Consider the following 21,563-nt stretch of genomic DNA (forward strand, 5'->3'; position numbering starts at 1 on the left):
TTTTTTGATATATCTATATATATCAGATTATTTATCTTATTTTAGAACAGTTTGGTTGCAATGGAAAAGAGGTATGTAGCTGTTTTGGTTATTGTCTATAGAAATAGAACAATATGAAAGTATAAAGATATCACTTAGGAAAATATACAGGGAAAAGAAAGAAAGTATATGAGTACATAGTGGAGAGGAAAGATATCACCACACACAGCTCCAGCAACAAGATCACAACACTGTTGCAATTCCAGATGTTTGTTGGTCAAAGTGATGGTTGCAGTGTTGATCCATGGGGGTGGGGGAAGTCCACGAAACAAAGAGTTCAATGGGTTCATATATGTTTAGGTTCAGGTGGGAATGCCCACTGGAGAAGGGTCGATCAATAGTTAACTCATGTAAGCACGAGTTAACTGTTAAGAGTCAGCAAATGTTAATCACAAGCCTTAGAAACAAGATGTGCCTTAGCCGTGTCAAGGTAAGAGAAACACGATGCACCTTGTCAAGATAAGAGGAACAGAACCTGTTTGAAATGAGCGCAGAAACCGCTGAATCAGCCAAGGAAGAACTGCGCGTGCTCTGGAAAGAAAGGTGAAAAGTGCATGGTGACGAAGACTACTAACCTTCATCAGAAGGACCCTCGAGGAAGAAGAGGAGCCTTCCTCAGTGTGACCACCAGGGTACACAGTTGTCTTGGGGTGGCGGCCAAACTGGAACAACAGTGCATACATGGCACGTAGGCTAATGATGTTAATGACTTCCAAGAAGTAATTTGTATTAACCACTCCTATCCCAAGGAATGTGATGAATATTCATACTGTGCTGTATGGAGTGCTCTGTGTGTGTGTTAGGAGGAGCGATCCCCTACGCACCTGGCACTGAATAAAGCAAATACCCGCTTCTCTGACTCTGTCTCTGAAGTGTCTCTAGGCTTGGTTTGGAGCGATTCAGTACCTCTCCGTGAGAGGAGTTCTACACTGTCTGATGTAACACTGTGGATCGCGTCAGTCCTCCAGTGGAAGGTCCCAGAAATGAGTCTGGGGGCACAGCAGGGTTGTTGGTGGTCACAGATGCCACCTGTCCCACAACTTAGGGTGATTTTGAGCAGTGATATGGGTAGAACACTTGCTTCCTCTCCCACAGTTTGCCAGAGTTTTTTGTCTGGATGCATTAACTAGGATGTGCTAACCACATCTCACCTGTGCCAGGTCTGGAATCGGCACCTTCCTGTCACAAATTCCTGCCTTCTGTGCTTCTCTCAAGTTGCCACTGTGGTAGCTGTTCTTATGGCAAGTTCCATCTGTGGGCTTGACAGTGTTTGAAACAGGCAACTGTGTGCCTTAACTCTGGAATAAAGTACTCGCAGAGAGAGGATTCTGCTGTTTCTCATTACTGCTTTGCACTTACCCGCCTTCCCTCACCATGGGATATGGTTAGCTCTTGTTTGGGTTTTGAATTTTCATTTAACTGATTCGGTTTTTTCACAGACCATGTTGGCGTGAGGTGCTGTGTGACAAAAGCTCTTAAAGCACTTTAAATTTTGAAAATAATTTCTAATGTAAGTATCTAACTTAGAGGTTATTACATTCAGACTACCTGTTTTCTATTGCTATCACTGGCTCTGCAGCTTCTGTGCCAGAGCGTGAGGTGTAGCGATCTCTAAAAAGTGTCTCCAAAGCGAAGCTGCTCAGCAGGATCCAGCTACACACACACTCACAAACGCATGGGTAGCTTCAGTAACACTGCTCAATGGCAAAGAGGCAGGAAGGGTCTTTGCATAGATTTCCACAGGAGCAGTTCATTGCTTCTACACTGCGGAGGGTTCCAGAGGCAAAGGCAAGAACAGTGCAAAGCTCAGATTTAAATACGGGAGTGGAGCAAGCGCCAGAAACCAATGATCTGAGGGCATGGGGGCGGTACAAAGGCAGGACTAGGGAATGGGGTCCAATGGGAGAGCTCTGGGTGAGTGGCGAGGGGCAGAAGCCAAGGGGGGGAACCTGGAGTGGAGAACTTTTGTGGCATGGAACACATAAGGTAGCAAGGGGGCAGAGCGGCCAACAGCCAACCGGGGCAGCAGAACTGGGGTAGATTACCGTAACAGAACGAAGCGTTCTGGGAGAGGCTGCTTTTGTCACCGTGGCCGGACTTAAGTCTCTGGTACCAGGGACTGTCTTACCGAGAGCTCTCTCTGTCCCTTCTACCACAGGCTAACTGGCCACCACAGTTCTCCTTCAAATTAAAACTTGATTCACTATCTAGAATTTATTCAGAGCTGGCATATTTCTGACTTGTATTATATTATCTATTAGAACTCGCTTGAACACATGTAGAATTTTTGTAACCTAGTTACATCAGTACAAGATGCATCTTTATATAGCAGGAAATTTCAAAGTGTTACTAGGGTTTAAAATGGTAGAAGGATTAACAAAGACCTTTCTTGAACCTAGAGTGATCTGCCTATTGATGCTTCACTTTCATATGTGAAGGATAGGCAACATAGTCTGGGCACAGTAGGAGGTGAATTTAAGGCTTTAAAGTCAGAGAATGCCCTGGTATTGTTTTGTTGTTCTGATTTTTTTACTTTTTTTTTTTTTTACCTGGTGAAAATTTAACACTGGAAATTCTAGTTCCTGATTATTAATTAAAAATACTTATTTCTTCCTAAAGTATTTAGAGAGCTTGGGGCTCAATGCCCAGATGATGTAAATTTTCCAAATACTTAGAGATAGGAGGTTTATAGCACATGGCTGTTGTGTAGCATTGAAGCTGTAGTGAGCAAACCTTTCACAGCCTGAGGGCCTTCAATCCTCACTGTTGGAAACTGATGGTGTTTTAGTTGAGAAGACACAACCATGTGATCATGGTGCTTTTGAAGCAATTAGGATAGGTGGCTGTTGTGACTTTTCTAAAATTCATTTTTTGAAGGGAGGCAGTGATGAAAGTCCTGCTGCTTAAAATTATGTGGTGGTGCTTGGATTCAATCTTGAGTAATGGAGAGCAGGATTTGGATTTTCTAATTTGCTTAGCTTCTCTCTGTTCATGGCACATACACAATCGAGGGAACATCCAAATTTATTGCTGAAGAAAGAAACAGCAAAGTGAACCAATGTAGTGTTGTATTGCCCCACTGCTTTTCTTATTAAATTGTCTGCCTTTCCCACATTGTCCCCTCCTTCCCTGCTCCTAGTCCTGGCCACACCCTCAGGTTCTCCCTATTGGTTCCAGTACCCCAACTCCGCCCATGCTCCGCCCCTGCACCCTGAGATGATTCGTCCATGTGCTCTCTCCGCCCCCCCCTTTGTCCCCAGATAAGGCCCCAAGCTCCCTGACCACCTGTCTCTCTCTCTGCCTCTGGGAACTGGCTTGTCATCATGTAATAAAAAGCTTCTCTGAGGTCCACATGGAGGGACCCTTCTGCCTCCTTTATCGTCACCATGTTGTGGAGCCCAGCTAGCTGGAGCAGGAGTGCAGGGCTGCCCGAAAGGGCTGCAGGGGAGCGGAACAGCCGTTCTCCCCAAAGCAGCCCCGCTGCTCTCTCTGGGAAGGCCGCAGCTTGCTAAACCAGTGCAAGAACTAACCCACTGCAACAAACCAACTTGTCAGATGACAGATCTGTTTGTCTCCTTCAGGCACGTGGAAATTCTCAGCCTTAGGCACACACTACAGAATGGATGTAACTCTTACTGCTTATGAACAAGAAGTTTGTGTTGTTGTAGTGCTAGGTTTAGTTTAGCAAGCTGCAGCTTTCCCTGAGAGCTCAGCGGAGCTGCTTAGGGCAGTACAACCACTGTCGCCCTCCCGTAGTCCATTTTGGATGGCTCTGCAGTTTTGCTCCAGCAGCTATCAGCTTTACAACACAGTGGCAGCGAAGGAGGCGAGAAGGGTCTCCCCATGAGGGTTTTAGAGGATCTTTAATCTTACATCTTGTCCCAGCGATCCCCAGAGGCAGAGAGACTCCGTGATCCGGGCGCAGGGGCTTTTCCTCAGGGGCTATGGGGTGGTACATGGGCAGAGTTGGGGTACAGGAACCAACAGGGAGGACCCGAGGGAGTGGCCAGGAGTAGGGGCAGGGGACAGTGGGGGGGGAACAATGTGAAAGGCATTTAATAAATGAATCAATGGGAAATACAACACCACATTGCGTATGTATTATATTTTTCCAGGTTTCTAATAAATGAGTCAGGAGTAGACACATCTTGTTGTAGATATTGTTGTTTTCAGCAATGTTTTCTTGTTATAAAATGGATGTGTAAGTTGTAGCCTGAGATTGTAGTATCTGTGCAACTGCTCATTTCGGCAGGTGTGCATCACTATACAATCACATTTCTGTAACGGCTGTCACCAAAGTAACAGGTTCTGAGATCTGTGCACATTAGTGATTAAACAGTTTTGTTTGTATCCTCCAAAACTGGGGAAAAGGATGTAGTCTGTGTAGCAAACCAAAAAGGCATGGAGAGATTACTTGCCCTTGAGTTGCAAGTCATTTTCCACATCTTCCTGCAATAACAATGCTTTCTACTTGTCTTCATCAAATTTCTGAGGATAGAGGCTGAATTCTGTTCTTTTCCATTGAAGACCAGCTTTAATTTCAGGGCAGGAAGTAACATTGTATAGAAAATCAAAATTACTGAATGGTCCTGTGATTGCTTTAAATGTCTGTATCACTAGTTCTATGTCAGTTCCCCATCTTTTATCTTTGCTCACTTGAATAGGATTTAATCTTCTTTCAGTGGAGTAAGACATCAATTACGAATTTCTGTGATACCCCTGGTGAAAGAAATGTGTGAATTAACTTTGGTAAAATGAATTTTAGCATTTTCAAACACTGGATCAGTAACGAGCAGAGGATCTACCATGTAAATGTGTTCCAATGGAGATGTCTTCTGCTACTAATCCTATTTCTTCTATTCCTTAGGTAATTTTTTAAATGCATTTCACTTCATAACAGTAATGCAGTTTTGATTTTGTGCCTTTTTCTTCTTCCATTCTAGGACCTTTAGAAAACTTGCTATGCCTTTCTAATCTTGGAAGGAATTCAGCTGGAAGAGGTTTTGTACAATATCGAGGAGGGAAAGAGCAGTGTCATGTTCTCCTCTTGAGTTCTCAACTTGGTAGGTTATACCAGAAGTGGACTAGACTGTTCTAACCTCATCATCTAAAGATAACTAGCAGTATTTGGCTGGACTGCTTGAGGAATATTTACTCTCCTTGTTTCATCAACTGTTGTATTTTCAAGGTTGAACTGGAGGGATGAGGAAGCAAACTGCATAGACTTTTAAAAATTTTTTGGTGCTTAAACTGTCAGTAAATTGTCAGCTATGCTCAGGGATGAACTGTGCTGTTTGATGAAATGCAAAAAGCTCATCCTTGCTTTAGTTCTCTTTTTCCAAATCTCCCACCTTTTAGACCCCGCGTTTAGGTGCTTCATTCACTAGATTGTTAGGCTGTAGACTGCATTTGGGAGCTAAGTATGTGAGTGGTGTCTAGAATGCTTGGAACGTGCATCACGGTGTGCCTGACAGAGGAATTCAGTGAAATTGGAAGAGAGTGAAGAGTACAATATGCTGTAAAAATTTTACATGTAAAACTGATGTCAGAAACAAAGTCTCAGAAGAGTATACTTTCCTGGGGAAGCAGAAAGACTTAGCTGGGGGTTGGGATGGGGGGGGTGGGTGGTTGGTTGGTTGGTTGGTTGTGTTTCTACATTTGAATATTTAGGAGAATGGGTACCTGTACAGATAGCTTAGGTTGTTGGTATTGTAGCATTTGCTCCAGCACTTCTCTCTTTGCAGTCCTTATTCTGAGAATAATGTTTTTAGTTCCCTATCTCTGCCCCTTCCTTCTTCCTTTTCTTCTCCAGGGTGTCAATGGAGAGGTGCTCTCCACCAAAAAATTTCTGTTTTGAAGAGAGTCTTTGGTAGTCCAGATCTCCAGGGACACTGCTGCTACAAAAGGCAGGCCAGTGCAGCACTGCACCAACATTGCTCCTTCCAGACTTTTCTCCTCTGAACCAGCATTACCCCTATGCGACTTTTACTGCTCCGCCTAGGGTTAGGATTAGGGCTAAGGAAACCACAAAGCCCAGAACTCCAGGGACACTGCAACTCCAAAAGGCAGGCCAAGGCCAGCATGACAGTGGCCTAAACATTGCTCCCCACACACTTTTTCCTTGGAACCAGTCTTACCCCCATGTGGCTTTTACTGCTCCGCCTAGGGTTGGGGTTAGGGTTAGGGCTAAGGTTAGGGTTGAGAAAACCACAAAGCCCACAGCTCCAGGGACACTGCAGCTGCAAAAGACATGCAAAGGCCAACACTGCCCCAACACTGCTTCCTCCATAATTTTCTCCTTGGCACCAGCCTTAATCCCATGCCGCTTTTAATGGTCTGCCTAGGGTTAGGGTTAGGGCTGAGGATACCACAAAGCCCACAGCTCCAGGGACACTGCAGCTCTAAAAGGCATGTTGAGAGGAACCAATCTTACTTTTTTTTAATGCCTCAACATATGTTTTTCCTAGAAAGGCTGTACATGTAGTGGCAACCCTGTCCCGGGGAAGGTTCTTCTAGCAACCCATCAGGGCAAAAAAAACCTCCCCGCTCAGCCTGTGGGATAAAGCCCGGACTGAAGGCTGCGAAATTGGTTTGTGGGAGGTGCCTAGCACACAGAAAACAGTTAACTGCAACAGAACGAGAGCCATTTTGCTTTGGGGTTTTTTGGAGGTTGGGGGGGCTCGCCTGTAGGGCCAGCCCCGCCCCCTTCCCCCCTTCGTTTTTTCCTTCCCTGTGGCCCTGCTTTCCTGCCTGTACCTGTTTCGCCCTGCTTTGCCACTTCTGTGAACTAGCCCGTCACCGCGAAGACCTGGTGCTCCGCTGCCTTCCCGACGGGGCGGACGCCGCCGCCGCCTCCGCCGCGTTTGCCGGGCGCAGCCAGAGCCAGAGCCGCGACCGCCGCGTAAGGAACCCAGAGCCGACCCCGCAGCACCCACCTTGCAGCAGCTGACACCGGACTCTGAGAGTCCGGAGCACGCCCGTAAGCACAGCAACCAGTTCTCTGCCGACGGAAGGGACACGCAGCCGGCTCCTGTTCGGACATCGCGCCCAGCCCGCTGTGAGACGGACGCAGATGCACCGCGGCTCGCAGCACACACGCTCCGCCTGCTGAGCTGACGCCGACAAAGGGCTCAGAATTCCTGTGGTATCCCTGTCCCTGTCTTCTGTTTCTTTCCCTCTCTTTTTTCCTCTCTCCTCTTTTTTCTACCTCCCTTTAGTAATACTTACCCTTTTCCTATCAATAAATAATTCTCAGATACAATATTGCCGCGTTTGCGCTTTATTTTCGTCCGAGAAATCTATCAAAAAGAATCCTCCCCGACTCCCTTTATACAGCGGAACAGGACACATGTCAAGGCCAGCGCGGCACTGCCCCAGCATTGCTTCCGCCACACTTTTTCCTTGGCACCAGCCTTACCCCCATGTGGCTTTTAATGCTCCGCCTAGGGTTAGGGTTATACTTAGGGTTAGGGTTGAGAAAACCGCAAAGCCCAGAGCTCCAGGGACGCTGCAGCTGCAAAAGGCATGCCAAGGCCAGCGCGGCACTGCCCCAGCATTGCTCTCTCCACACTGTTCTCCCTGGCACCAGCCTTACCCGCATGCGGCTTTTACTGGGTTTGGCTTTTTGTTTTTCTTCCTTTACCCGCTAAACAGGGTATGGAGTCCCAGAGCATGGATCCCCTGTCTGTGGATAAGGGCATTTTCCCCTGAACTTTCTGTCAGTGCATCCAGGGGCTCCCTTCCTTATTTTCCATCTTCTTCATAAAAATGTAACATTTCATGATCTGAAATTTCATTTGTAGCCAATGCTACCTTCTGACTTCAACAAGTAAATGGGATAACATTTAAATTATTATGAAGCTGCCGCTTTCATTCTTACAGATATGCCATTGGCTGTAGTGCTTGATAATATGCAACTTACTGTCTTAAAGACATAAATCTGATTTGGAGCAGATTTCAGAAGCCTGAACTTATTTATGGACAAAAGCCCAACTGAACTGTCGCAAAGAAACTTGGAAGTGGGTTTATTTGTGTCTTTCCACTCTGCATATTCATACTTAATTACTTCTGTATATAAACAAGTACAGTATTTAGATGTTAGAGCATCTGGAATACATACAATATAAACGGATAAATACATGGATGCTGTAGGCTAATATTCTTGAGGGTTATTTTATTTGTAATGTTATGGCATTTTCCATTAAACTACAAGGATGTGTCACATATCAACATCACTGATAGCAAGCTGCTGGCATTAGTGCATATAGATTAGATACACATTTCGACCACTGTGGATGATAATGAGCTGCTGTGCGCTGTGGGATATGTCTCACATGATATGCCAAAGAGGCTTGCAGTTATTTCCTAAGTGCCATCAGTGCTAACAATAAATCTAGAGATGGGACGTGGAAATCCTTGTTCCAGGCTTTCCTTAGTACCAAGGTTTGTTTCCCAATTCCTCACTTCCTAATTCAACAGTCATCTAATAATCTGTTGTTCCACTTTAATGATCCAAATTTTTATGACTCTGTTAAGAGTTGGACTGGACTGCTGTAATCATTTTATTCTCAAGAAGCAGCACCACATCCACTATTTATACTAATATATATTGTTGCCATTAATGCTATTTTTAAAGAACATATGGTTTGGATGTTAAAGTTTACAGAACTGGACTCTAACCAGTAATGTCCTTCTTTGCTATAAGGCTGTAAGGAATGCCTCACAGGTTATAAAGTAATCCAAGAAATTGAATTGTATTGGAATAGTAGACCTTGTGGTTTGTTTTTTTTCCCTAAAAAAATCAGAGATAATTCTGTCACACTCTGAGAATTTATCCATCACAGTTCATTAGTACTACCAAACCCTATTTTTAGCATTTCCATAGAGTTAAGAAGTGAACATATCCATCTGGGCTGCAGAAAGAAGAAACTTCCTCTAAGCATGTTTTTGCTTCCAAGGCAAAAAATCTTGTCTCAGTGGGACAAGCAAAGCTTGCCTGTGCTGTTGGCAGCATTTTGAAGGGAAATGTTGCTGATGAAGCTAGAAATCTCTGTGGATAGTTGTAAAATCTTCACTGCAATGTAAAAGGGGGTCTCTCTTGCAAAACTGACCATACAATTAAAAAATCTTTTTAAAGAATGAAGAGGTTCTTTTCTATAGTAAATGCTGCTTATATATCTGTTTTTTCAAGGTGATGCCTTGCATCGAAACACTGCCCTGCCCTGCGGCATCCAAAAAGGGAACTAGGAGCAAAAGGGAGACAATAAATGGAAGCTGGAGGAAGGATGTCAGTCACCTCACATGAAATAGATGAACAAGGATGAAATGTTGCAAGGTGTTAGCTTTCAAAAAGCTGTATTTCAAACGCTAACTGCTTCATCTCAAAGCTAAGTAGAGCACTCAACAACATCACAAAAGTATCTGATGAATAAGAAGGTGGTGATGGGAAATGTGCATCATTCCACTCCTTTCTTATCCTCTGTGTTTGCATTTAATCCTCATGCAGAGGGTTTACTACTCTGCCAAGAAAAAGCATTGCTCTTGACTGCTTTTCGAAAACAGAAAAAAGGAATGGCTTGTTCAGTGTTACATCCACGTATGCCCCATCTTCCTTCTGTGCTGCGGGCTCTTCTGGCTGATCTGTTCCATCACTAGCCAGTTTGAAAAAGGCTTTATTTATTACCTGAAAGGAAAAATATATGAGTAACTCTGGAGTCATCAGAGCACGATCGTGATGGGACAAATGAGAGTCTGAGTAAATAATAAAGCACATTGTACTCCACAGATGTTTAAAAAAAGTGTTGGGAGTACTTGTCCATAACATGCAAAAGCTGTACAACTGCTTTTACACTGGGCTGGTCTGTAATCATGTTACCCTTGTGTCATGGTTCAACCCCAGCCAGCAGCTGAGTACCACACGGCTGCTCACTCATTCCTCCCACAACTTGGCAACAACTGAAACTGTTGTGTTATCAACATTATTCTCCTTCTAAATCCAAAACATACACTGTATGTAATACTCAGTCCCCTACATGGCTCTGACTGCTTTGTTCTAGGTAAATTTATTCAGTTTAAGAGGCTGAAACTGTGCAGGAAGCATGATTTTTTTTGAATGCCGGTGATAATATTGTACCTTTCCAACTGTTATACTGGCGTTGCTTATCTTACTGAAATCTGCGCCCTTCCCCAGCAGTGCCGGCAGTTCCATATCTGCAAGAAGCTCCTGTAAATCAGAGCTATCTTCAAGTGTCAATGCCGGCAGCGTTAATTTAATTTCTCTGCAGAGAGATGGAGAGAGAGAGGCAAGTGAGTGCTTGTTCTCCACTGTGAAAACATCGTGGCTGGGCAGTCCTGGGGAATGGGCATGTGAAAACAGCTGCAACAAGTGCTTGGTGTGGGGGCACAAACATAGTGGGTGCCTGTTACTGTTTCCAAGTGTGAACTGACCCAGATTTCACCCTGGGTCTGCTGCTAAACCCCAGATCATCCCACTTCATGGGTGGGATGCAACGGGACATGCTCATTTCCTTGAAATACCCCCAGATAAAAAGCTGATCCCACCAAAGTTGAGCTCCTTTGAAGTGAGCCCCCTGGCTGTGCAGGGGGTTTCTCTTTGTGCTTGGTAATAAAGCCTCCTTGGCTGGATCCGACCCCAGGTGAGCAGGCAGGCCTGTGTGGCTCACCCCATCCCCTCCCTCCCTACGGGAGGGTGCATATGCCCCTTCCCTACCTTGGGGACAGCTGCTGGAGCCAGGCTGAGGACTGCCATGTCAGCTCGGACTCCACGTGCTCCAGGTCAGTGCCATTGATGGGCTGCAGCAGCACCAGCAGCGCCGTCTTGCTGATGGGGACTTCCACCACAGAAAAAGCCCCACTGGCATCAGTTTTGTACTTGAACGTCCCCGTGATAGACAACATAGGGACCAAGACCTTTTTGTTTGAATCCACCCGGAATTCCTGAGGCTCTTTGAGCAGGAAGGCTTGCTTAAAATTCACTGAAAAACAGATTGAGAAAGGAGAAATCAATTCTTCTCTCTTTTCCCTACTCCCCTCTGCCCCTTAGCCAGTCTTTTTAAGAACAACACACTGTGCCTTAGAGAAGGACTGCGTGTATAAAATCACATTTAGCTACTGTAAACATATGTATCCCCCCTTTAATCTGCCTTCTCGTGGTACCAGCTCACAGCACGGACCACAATCATCAGGACTGTGACCAAAGCTGCTGTATTTCTGTTGGCTTTGTGGCCTTTCCTGGGGACAGGAAAGTGTCCCTGCTTGCTTGGTTGCCTGCTTCCTCCCAGGCTGCCACATAGTCCCCAGAGGCTCACAGGCCTGTGCAGAGGGTCTGCTTGATTTCCTCTCTTTCCCTTGAGTGTGGTGATGGCATGTTTGGAAGCACATCCATCAGGGCCAGCCCTTGCTGCAGGAGCACTCTCAGGCAGCTGGGTGGGCTCAGGAGAGGGAAGGCAGCACAAGCTCTGCCTGAGGTCTCACCCTTTTTACCATCTTACAAACCAAAGCAATGGGGAAGGTTGTAAGCACAACACTGAAGTGTTGGTTGAGTCAAGGAGGTTAAAAAGGACATACTTGAACAGTTCTTAGACCTTAAAACAAATTTCTTTCCCAGTTCACAACTATGAGAATCCTTGCTCTCACCTCCCACTGCTTCTGTGCAGCTTTGCATTTCAACATGTTATCTTCTCACTGCCATAGATCCGTGCTGCTGCCCAGTTGGACAGATAATCCTGTTAGCATTAAAGAAACTACTGCCCTCAGTGAGAAGGGCAGAGATCAGAAATCTTGAAATTGTTTAGTGGAATTACGGAATTAGGAAAACAGATGTATATTTTGTAGTAAAGAAAGCAGCTCCTTACATTAAATTAATTACTATTGGTATATTAATTTAAAATAGAAGCTGGTCTAGATGTACTGTTAACTACTCTTTCCTCCATTAAATCCAGTTAAATGCTAGATCCTAACATATTTAATCTGCAGTAAGTGGTTTTTTAGCATATGAACACTTGCCTCTTGAATGGGCTTGCATTAAAAGAGCATTTAGGCACTTTCACCTACTCTAACTTCACCAAAAGAAGCGGCAGGTAGGAGATGGGGAAGGTGTAACCAAACTAAGAATAAGGAAGTAGAGTTGTTCACCTTTTTCTTTTGTAAGAATAAGGAATGCAAGCAGAAAGGAGACACTTTCACAGGGTCTGTATAACCAGAATTTGCAGAAGTCAAGACTGTAAGAAGGACAAAGCACAGAGCCTGCAGGTAGCCAGATGTAACAAGATGGGGTAGTAATTGCTTTTAAATATTCTTGTGAAAATACTGCAAAATTTCAAAGCTCTGCTACTGACTTTGGGAGTGAGTCCATTAATACTGTGCCAGTTGTGAACAGTATCAAATCAGCAGCCCAGTGTTGGAAATGGCTCCCTGCTAGGTGAGGGTGTGCCCTCAGACACGTAACTGGGTATGTACTCTCCTGAAAGGCCCTAATATGGCCATTTCCATCTACAGAAGGTGAGAGCTGACACACTGGAAGAAGTGGCTTCTTACACGGAGATCTCTCACATCAGGACACAGAAGATGTAGGTTTGGCACCCCACTGGGTTAGGAAAGAAACCAGTGTCTACAGTATGACTGAGGTGAAAAATGCTGTCAGTCACAGAGCAAAGACATAGCCTGGGAGGGTAAAATAGTAGTTTGCAGTACTGACTTGGGAATGCAGGAAATAAATGGTGTATGTCTCTGCTTCAGGTGATGATCTCCATGTTCTATAATACAGGCTTTATGCCAGCCTGACAAACTTACTGAGAGCATGACTTTCTGTGGAAAGTTTTTACTTAAAAAACAAACAAACAAAACCCCAAAACAAACAAACAAAAGCAAAAAACATCCTAACAAATTTCTAGTTAAAAATGAAGTTGGTACGAGTTGTCTGTTCAAGAGAGTTTAACCAGGGGGGTGCTTAAGATTGTGCAGTCCCACAGTGCTATTTTCATACATTTTGTAATTATTTCACAACTAAAAAAAGACCCCGAAGAACTAAATACTACGTCTATCAGTGAAACTTGCACCTGATGTTCTGCATTGAATTCTAAGTGGCAGACCCTGCTTGGCAGCAAGTGTACAAATGTGAAAAAAACTGTGTGCAAATGAACAACACTTGAGACCATGGGAACATTTAGCTGTTGTTTTGTATTGATTCATGTCACTTTAGCAATGCTATGGCTGTTAATAGCATCTCAGAGCATATATAACATGCTCCAGAGCAAAAAATGTACTTTTTGCATTTTGCAGCTGTAGGGACAGACAAGGAGCATGACAGCATCAGCTGTCATGGATGCCCCTTCACAACCAAATGGCAAAGCAAATGCTAAAGTCATGTTCTGTGTTTATTAGAAGAGAGTTGCTTATGTGATTCATTTGTTCTTGAGCCAATTTTGTCCATCCCACATGTGGAGACTACAACATTTCAAATGCACCTTCTGAGAGAGAGGAGGCAGTAGAGTTGACCCAGTGAGGCAGACCCTTGAGCATGTGTTTCTAAGCTTATACAAATTACAAGTTTCCAATACAGGAGAAGAGGAAAAAATGGTTCTATTAAAGGAAAAATCTGCTCTTGTGACCATGCTAGAGTCTGTAACACAATTACTTTTGTAATATCGTATCTGTGGTAGACCTTGCAATGAAGAGAAAGCTGATGCACACAGCTTGCTGAGAGAATGACAGCACCCATGAAAGGCAAAGAAAACTTGACATCCAATTTTGAGGTGGGAAGATGGAGGCACAAAAAGGTTTTCTGGGCAGCACAACTCCACCTTTCGCAGTAGAGGCCCACTCAGGAACTTAGGGCTCACTGCAAGTTTTCTGAAATACTGTTACAGGTAGGCAAGCTGTCTGAAGTGTGCAGTCTTTGTATTACATTCAGTGATGAGGATCTAGGAAAGTGGCTACACTCCGAAGAGAAGGCTCAGTTGCAGTGCAGGGGGATTTCTGGGCCAGCAGCATGGAATGACTCTAGGCAATGAAGCGTCAATGAAAATAATTGCCTTGTTTCTTCTAGGTTTGTAGAAGCTGCCCTGCTTCCATAACTGACAAAGCAACTGTTTGATTGCTTCCTGAGCCAGATGTTGCCTCCAGACTTCTGTGTTTAATAGCCACTGGAGGAGTCATGCCCATTATATTTTTTAGCCTTTTTTGTATCTGTACCTCTGGCCTGCTACTCCCAGCTACTTTGGCTTTCTTTAAAGCTACACCTAGATCAACCTTGCTGGAGGCCCCTCTTGACTTTTAGTTCCTTTGTTGCCAGAAATGCTGCGCAATTCTTTCTCATGCACCTTCCCGCACCTTTCCTAATCCTTAGTGTCCTGGATGAGGAAAATTTCTTGGATGCCATCCCCCCCCCCCCCGCCCCCTCCTTCCCTGTTGCCCTTGCTGGCTCATGGCAGAGTGCAGGCAGGACCCCTGGCACAGTGGTGGGGAGCAGAGGTCCAGCCTTTTATCTGAGTCCTTCCCTTTCCCCAGTGGCCAGGCATGACCTCGCTTCCTTCCCAGGAGCAGGGTTACCGCCCATCCTTCCCCATGCCTGTTCCCAAAATGAGCAGTGCTGCCTCATACCTGCCAAGCGGACATCCACTGCAAACAGCAGGTCGGCGGCTGGGTCGATGTCTGCCAGTAAGCACTTGCTTTGTCCCTGGCTTTTGGCCTCCAAAAAGGCATTTATTTGTTTTGCTGCCTTGCCTGGATTTGTAAAGTCAACAGCTCGGGTGTAGAATGCATCAGCACTGAGGAGCAAGTGCTCCATGAACAGCTGGAATAGGGGTAGGCCAGGGGCAGAGAAGAGGCTCAGTGTCTTGGAGAAGAGCAGCTCCTCGTCCCCGCTGTTTGCAAGCCTTTCGATCGTCCTCAGGCTGGAAAGTAAATTATTTCCGACTGCCGTGTAAGTGCAGTCAGGGTTTCCAGAGGGGGGAACAAATCCCAGAAAACCCTGCAAATCAAGTGCTGTCTGGTTTGAGGCGCCCAGGTAGAAAGACACCAAGAAGCTGTAGAGGCTGGTTGGGGACAGGAGCACATTTTGGCCCCTCTGTGCTTTTTGCAGTGTGCTGTAAAACCGCATACCCAGGACGTACACCAAGTCCCTCAGGTAGCCCCGTTCCTCCTTCCCCCAGGCATTGAGGCCTGGGGCTTCCAGCTTGTTGTTGTCATTCACGTCACCTTCATACTCAGGTGTGGTTTGGGACTCAATGGAGACAGGGACAATGGTGTTTCCCTCCTGAACCAATTTTTCCAGCTTGTCGCAGTCACTCTCTTTAAAAGAAAACAAATTGAAAGGATGGACGTAGACCCGGTCACAAGTCACCACGGTAAGACAAGCCAACAAACAGAGAAGATCTGCTGCCAGATTCATGTTGGAAAATTGCCTCCACGGTGTCTGCTGAAAGAAGAAATGAGGAGGAAAGGAGACTGGTCAGCCTGTTTTAAGTACAGTTTTCTTAATCACAGCCTGAGGTGCTACTGCTGCATTGGCATTACAAAGGTGGGAACTTCAGTATTTAGTGGTGTTTGGTCTGACTCTGCCCCCTCAAAAGCCCAGGATGAGACAGATACCAGTTCCAATGGCAGCAGGTGGGAAATGGTAAAACAGATGTGACTCCATTACCCACTGCAGTACTCTAAGTATTTAGCATGGGAAAGGTTGTGGATGCTGGTTATGCCTGCAAACCTAGAGCATGCGACTTCTGCAAAACCTTGGTTTGCAACAAATGCAACACCATTTGTTCCTGGGACCTGGTCAGAGCCATCTCTGCAAACTGCTGCACTGAGCTTTGCTGACACACGGACAGGCTAAGCAATTTGCCTGCTGTTATGCAGGAAGTGGGTTTGGAAACCAGTTCTCTTAAGGTCCAAACATGGAATGATCCTGCTTTGTATGTCTAGTCAGCAAAATACTTGGCACTAGCAGAGCATGGTATCTTTTCATAGCCCAGTGCAAACATTTATTCTAGCTTCTAGGCAAACACACTCCAGGCTCCCTTATATAAATGTGCTCACACTGAAACCTTCAATATCTGAATACATAATTAGAAGGGTTAGGCTGGGTTTTACTTTGGTTTTCAGGCAGTCCTCTCCTGAGTTAAAAAACCACCTGCTGCTCTTGTTTTACAAAGGATGTCGTGCATATTGGGAATGAGAATGTCATGGATACACAAACACACACATGTATACCCACTGACGAATTTTATGTTTTTAGAATTCTCTCTTTTCCTATATTCAGCTTTTTGGTAATTCTGCTGTACACCTTTCTTGGATTTCTAGTATATGACTGTTAATCTGTGTATTTGAAATCCAAATGTGTTGAAAATTATGCATCTGTAATGCATATCATCAGCCAAAATGCTGTTATTCAGAGCTGCATTTTTATTCTTCTAGTAATTCCTTGTTCATTGTAGCTTTGTTCACCCTCTTTCACCCATTTCAAGTTCTGCAGAGCTCATTGGATGGGCAAAATGCTATCAATGCCTTGGCAGTACCCAAGCCCTCCTCTCTGCTCTCTTTCTCCAAGGCTTTTTGAGACGCACCAGTCTGTCAGGTATTGTAATTCTGGAAGCCTGAGCCTTTTGAGAGCACACAGAGCAATGTCTGTCTCACCAACACTTTACACAGGGTGGAAGTGCTTGGGTTTAAATCTATTTATTCAAGACCCGGCCCCTTCCCAGCCTAATTTACAATGCATAACCATATTCTTTCCCCTGAGGGGTCCCCAAGTATTTAATACCTAATAATATCCCAGTATCACCACTCTCTTGCACATACAAAAATGGAGATGTGCAGATGCTTGGTAATTAGACATATCTTGCTAAGTACATATGCCAGCTAACATGGATATCTACATTCCCAGGCTGTAGGCTCCTATCTAACTGCTGAGTTTGCAAATGGAGTTTCTGTTGCTGTGATGGTCACTCAGGATGTCTAAGTGTCTTCGTACTGAATGCCTGTAGGTCAAGCCTGAAAATATTTGCACCCCAGAGGCATGCAGGGGAGGACCTGCTGTGGATCTGTCCCTGTGCCTTCACCCAAGGATTGTTCTTCCCCATTAACTCCCACCTCATCCTCTAAATTACTGTATGGGCAGCACAGTTGTGCTGCTGTCGCCTCTGCTCCTGGCCCCTCTTCACCTCCCCAAACCTGCTGGTAGCATGTGACATGCATGACAGAGCTTATTCATTGCTTCTGACTGGTTAAAAAATTATCTTGGGAGGTGCCTTCCCAACTTCACTTTCACAGTTAGCCCAGCTACTGTGCTAGTGGATTTCTAGACTACTCAATGCATTTTTCCCATTGGGATGCTCAGGAAAATGAGCCAAAAAGCCACAAATTTGAAGGAATGCCCTCCCCACACCGTTCTCTCCATCATACCATTCTTTTGAGGCATTACTTAATCTTTCCTGCACAGCAGGGAGGGTGACCCTGTGCCACCCAGGCAGGCTGTGCCATTAGGCACCATTGGCACCCAGTGGTCACTTCTCTCTGGCTGCCGGAGCCCCCCTGTCAGCTTTTGTTCCATGACCAGAAGCAAGAGGAGCAGTTCTCACTGCCAAGCACTTACCCTAAGCCCCATCTATGGAAAGTCAGCCTCGTTTATTTGGCCTAAGAAGAGAGCCCCGAGCCCTTTGGGAAAGCGTGAACACCTGAGTTGAAAGAGCAGCATTCAAAGCAAATCCAGTAAGAGTGCTTACTCGCCTCTGTCCTGGGGGGTGTCGCCCCTTTGTTGTCCCTCCGATGCTGTCGTCCCTCAGGCGAGCTCCTCACGACACCTCTCCCCCCCGGGGCGGTGGGACTGGGGCGGAATTCTGCCCTTTCTACACGGCTGCGGCGGCATTGCGCAAAGCTGCTTTACATCACAGCCTGGGGGGCCGAGAAAAGTTACCTCAGGCCAGGCAGGCCCCAATGAAACCTGAACCTGCCTTAACACCAGCTGCATCGAAAGTTCCAGGGGTGGATACACAACCTTTAGCCAGACCCAGCGCACTTGTGCAGCCTGCAGTTACACATTTACTAAGACAGACACAGGCGTTTTACTATGCAGAATAACTGATTATAGGAGCTGAAAATACCTCATTTTGGGCCAGACTGAAAGAGTGCAGATTTCTTTGTAGTTATATTTGTTGTATGGTTGGATCAGATTTTTGTCTTCACCGGTAAATTGCCTTTAATCTCTACCTTGCAGCCTGGGGACACACCAGTGTGTGAGGTGTGTATGCTACTGCAGAATAAAGTGATTTAGTTCTCAGTTTTTACCCCTTCTTTCCCTTTTGATCTGTTCAGAATGTCAAGGCTTTGTTCCTTCTCCTCTTGAACAAAACGTGTTGAAATAGAGAAGATGAAAGCCAGATAGGTGAGGTTGCCAGAGCTGGATCACAAAGACTTCATCCCTCCCAGTCTCAGTCTCCCAAGTCCTGTTTGGGAAAAGGGGTTGGGATTTGCAGATCTTTCTGCTGCTTTTGAAACAATCTTTCAACTTTGGCATGCCCTTTCTTCCTATTTAAGCAAATAAACAGTGAATCAAACCAGGGATAATGCAATTGATCAGACCGGGTCTTGTTCAGTGCCCCTGTTATTCGTAGTAGTTAAAATCCCATGGCTCTAACAGGAGTAGGGCTGATTTATCATCTGTGCTTTGATTTTAGAGGGCCAGTCAGGCATGATTTGTACCGCAGTGCCCAGCTACATGTTCGGTTCAAGGAGAGAGCTGAGAGAGGGGAATGTTTTCAGTGCACCTGGGCAGCTGGAGCTGGTGGAGATGAAGGTGGAGACAGGAACAGCTGAGTCCAGCCAGCCCAAGGGCTGTGTGCCAGGTGCCTAACGCTAAAGAGATGAGAAATTTCTGTCTCTGCAGTTCTGCTTTTCATTTAAACAAACTGATTACCTTCACTCTAATGAGGTCCAAAAGTGGTTCTGAGCCCAGGCTTGTATAACATGCTATCACACACTGAAGGCTTAAACAAACAGCTTGAAATATTCAAGGTGTTTTGTCCTCATGCTGCCTGAGCCTCTCAGTTGAGGAAGCATCTGCCCACAGAACAATCCCTGAGCATCTGCACCATCTCCAGACAGCTTTAAAATGCTTCTAGCCCAGCTAAGAATACAAGCAAAGGGAGAAGTAGTTCCTCCATGAAAAATACATTTCGCTCAGCTAAATGCCAAAAGATCAAGTTAGGTTTCCGGTTGCCATCCCCCTTCTTTCCCCTCTACCCTGGGGAGTCCTTCCCACAGGCAGACCTGGGGAGACAGCTGGTCCCTTAGAGGCCAGTGGAGCTGAGGGTGGGACGTGAGCACAGCCCAAATCTTTATCTTCTGCACCACCACCCATGTGGGTCCACCTGAGGCACTAGGCAGGCATCAGCAGTGTGCACAAAGAGCCAGACCATGCTGAGCCTATGAGCTGGTCTGCTGTGTCCCTCTAGATGAGGCTTGAACACAGATAAAAAGAAAACCCAGCCCAATACTCTCTGTATTGAGGGCACAAAAATAAAGGCTGTTTCATGGAAGGGCACCTTGTGTTTTGTAAAACTCTGAAAAGTATCCTTACTAAAAAGAATTACTGGCTTTGGCTAATAAGCTACAAGTGGTGCTAATAATATATAGTACAGCTGTCAGAGATATATTTGCTGTGGACAATAAACACTGAAAGGGCAAATCACAAACCCCTCAACCACTGTATTTTTTTTTTCCTTAAATCATTATGCCTTTGTGCTGTAGCATCCAGAGGATGTTGCTGTTTGGGTATCTCCTGCTTCCAGCTCCCCTGAAGGTCATGACCAAGCCATGCTGCAGCTGTTGGTCTCCTTTTGCTGTAAGTACCAGCCCTACATCAGGCATCCCTGGCTGCAGGGAATGCTGGCTTGAAGAAGAGTGGGAGCAGGAGGCACCTGAACAACAACTCCAGCATGCTGGTCTGGTGGCTCTGCCACATAAAGAAAGTTCAGTTTAGTTGAACTTTCTCAAGGTTTTCAGCCAACTCGACCTTTGGATCTCTTTTGGTGTTTATGCACTCAGTTCTATTGTTTTCTGTTGATAAAAAATGGTCAATGTCTTTGAGGAATACAGAAGTCTATCTTTTGCCCCCCATCCTTACCCCCCCATCAATAAAGTAATCAAATTAAAATACCTAGCTTTCTCCAGAAAGAGAATTTTCACCAGGAAATGTTCAGTGTCCTGTTTTCACCACAGTGCTCCTCCTGCTTCGGACCACTGGGAATTTGGCTGGCCCCAGTAATGAGGGAGAACATTTGATTTCACCTTATGTGAAAAAGCTCAGACACAGCTCCCCCCCTCATTTGCCATTCACTTGTGCTCACTCAATTAATATTCCCCTATTAAGATGCATCACACACCAGCGCACTTCTTAGATCTTTGTCTTTTATCTTCTAACAGTTTCTTCTAAAGGAGAAGTTTTCAGAGTACGAAGAACATATCCTGCCACACTGGCAACACATTTCATCCTAGTAGTCCTTAACTACAGTTAGTCTTTCATTTTACTTCTGAGCCATTTTTAAGCAGGAGTGCATGAGCATTATTCCAATTACTATATGTGGACTCTGTTGTCAGGCTTTTTTTGTTGGGTTGCCATGGTTTTAGGAATCAGAGTGTGCTTAAAGATAGAGCTTCAACTTTAGAAAGCAAAGTCTCTATCCTGCCCTTCACCTATCTGGTGCCCAAGGATTTTTCCCCTTAAAGAGAGCTGTGCCAGAGAACTTGCACTGCGCTGAATTTGGGCAAAAAGCTTTCTGGCAACAAGGAACCAAAGAAGGTGAAAGCAAAGCTTTCCTACAAGCATCCCCTATGCAAAACAAGCCTGTGGCCCACACGTTTTCTAATGAATCTCTCCCTGCAACAGCCACAGTAAAAGTACAAAGAAACACAGACCTCTCAAACCTGTTCTTCAGCGGTGAGGTGTGTTCTCTCCTTTTGCCCCACTCTCCGATTTTGGAGGGGTACTTGGCTCTCCCTTTTATACCCACTCTTGCATAAGCCAGGCCTGCCTCCCCCCCCTCTCCCCCCCAACAACTGCCCTCATTTCTCTTCAAAACCTGCCTCTGTTTTTCCTGCTTGTTATTCATGGTAGCTGCTGAGAGGAAGCAAAGACGGGTGGAAAAACACTGGTGCTGCGGTTATGGGTTTCCTTGCAGCCATCCTAGGGATCAGATCTCCTGGTCAGCCTCACTGTTCTGAAGCGCTAATGTGGAAGCACTGCCCTGCCCCGTGAAAAATCTCTTGGTGATGGTGCTCCAGCACTTCTTCATGTAAATAGCTCCAAAAGGGCTTCAAAAATTTTAACCATGGCAGAGGAACACTACCACTACAGACAGCAGCATGTAATTCAGCCTTGAACGGGAAAATGTTTGTGTCCAAGCTAGAATTTTGACTGATCGACCAGGCAGCTGTTCTTTTGCCGAAGAACATTGCGTCTCCACTTTGTCAAAAAGTGTTTTCATTGATCTAAATAGTTCTGGGAAAAGCTG

At 45.4% G+C, this 21,563-nt stretch overlaps 1 protein-coding gene across 8 annotated transcripts; it reads right to left on the reverse strand.

The window, feature by feature from the left end:
• Positions 1-8,042: 8,042 nt before the first annotated feature.
• On the reverse strand, positions 8,043-21,071 carry AGT (angiotensinogen). 8 transcript variants are annotated; one of them, XM_032102344.1, is made up of 6 exons: positions 20,968-21,016; positions 17,782-17,946; positions 14,659-15,472; positions 10,769-11,033; positions 10,172-10,316; positions 8,043-9,721 (listed from the first exon to the last, which is right to left on the reverse strand). In XM_032102344.1, the coding sequence occupies exons 3-6, from the start codon at positions 15,446-15,448 to the stop codon at positions 9,530-9,532; spliced, it is 1,392 nt and encodes a 463-aa protein (XP_031958235.1). In that variant the 5' UTR covers positions 15,449-15,472; positions 17,782-17,946; positions 20,968-21,016; the 3' UTR covers positions 8,043-9,529. The 8 variants fall into 8 exon arrangements, with proteins under 8 accessions (XP_031958235.1, XP_031958232.1, XP_031958233.1 ...); XM_032102341.1 differs by having other exon boundaries at positions 14,659-15,475; XM_032102342.1 differs by having other exon boundaries at positions 17,778-17,946.
• Between the last annotated feature and the right edge of the window lie 492 nt (positions 21,072-21,563).

This window comes from Corvus moneduloides, chromosome 3 (genome assembly GCF_009650955.1).
Source record: "Corvus moneduloides isolate bCorMon1 chromosome 3, bCorMon1.pri, whole genome shotgun sequence".
NCBI lineage: Eukaryota > Metazoa > Chordata > Aves > Passeriformes > Corvidae > Corvus > Corvus moneduloides.

Bases quoted from the DNA above. Each gene is read 5' to 3' on its own strand.
- AGT (XM_032102336.1), bottom strand. The intron at 11,034-14,658 runs GTATGAGGCAGC...TCTGTTTTTCAG, and splicing joins AGTGGATGTCCGCTTGGCAG to TGAATTTTAAGCAAGCCTTC. The intron at 9,722-10,171 runs GTACAATATTAT...TTTTCCTTTCAG, and splicing joins CCAGTATAACAGTTGGAAAG to GTAATAAATAAAGCCTTTTT.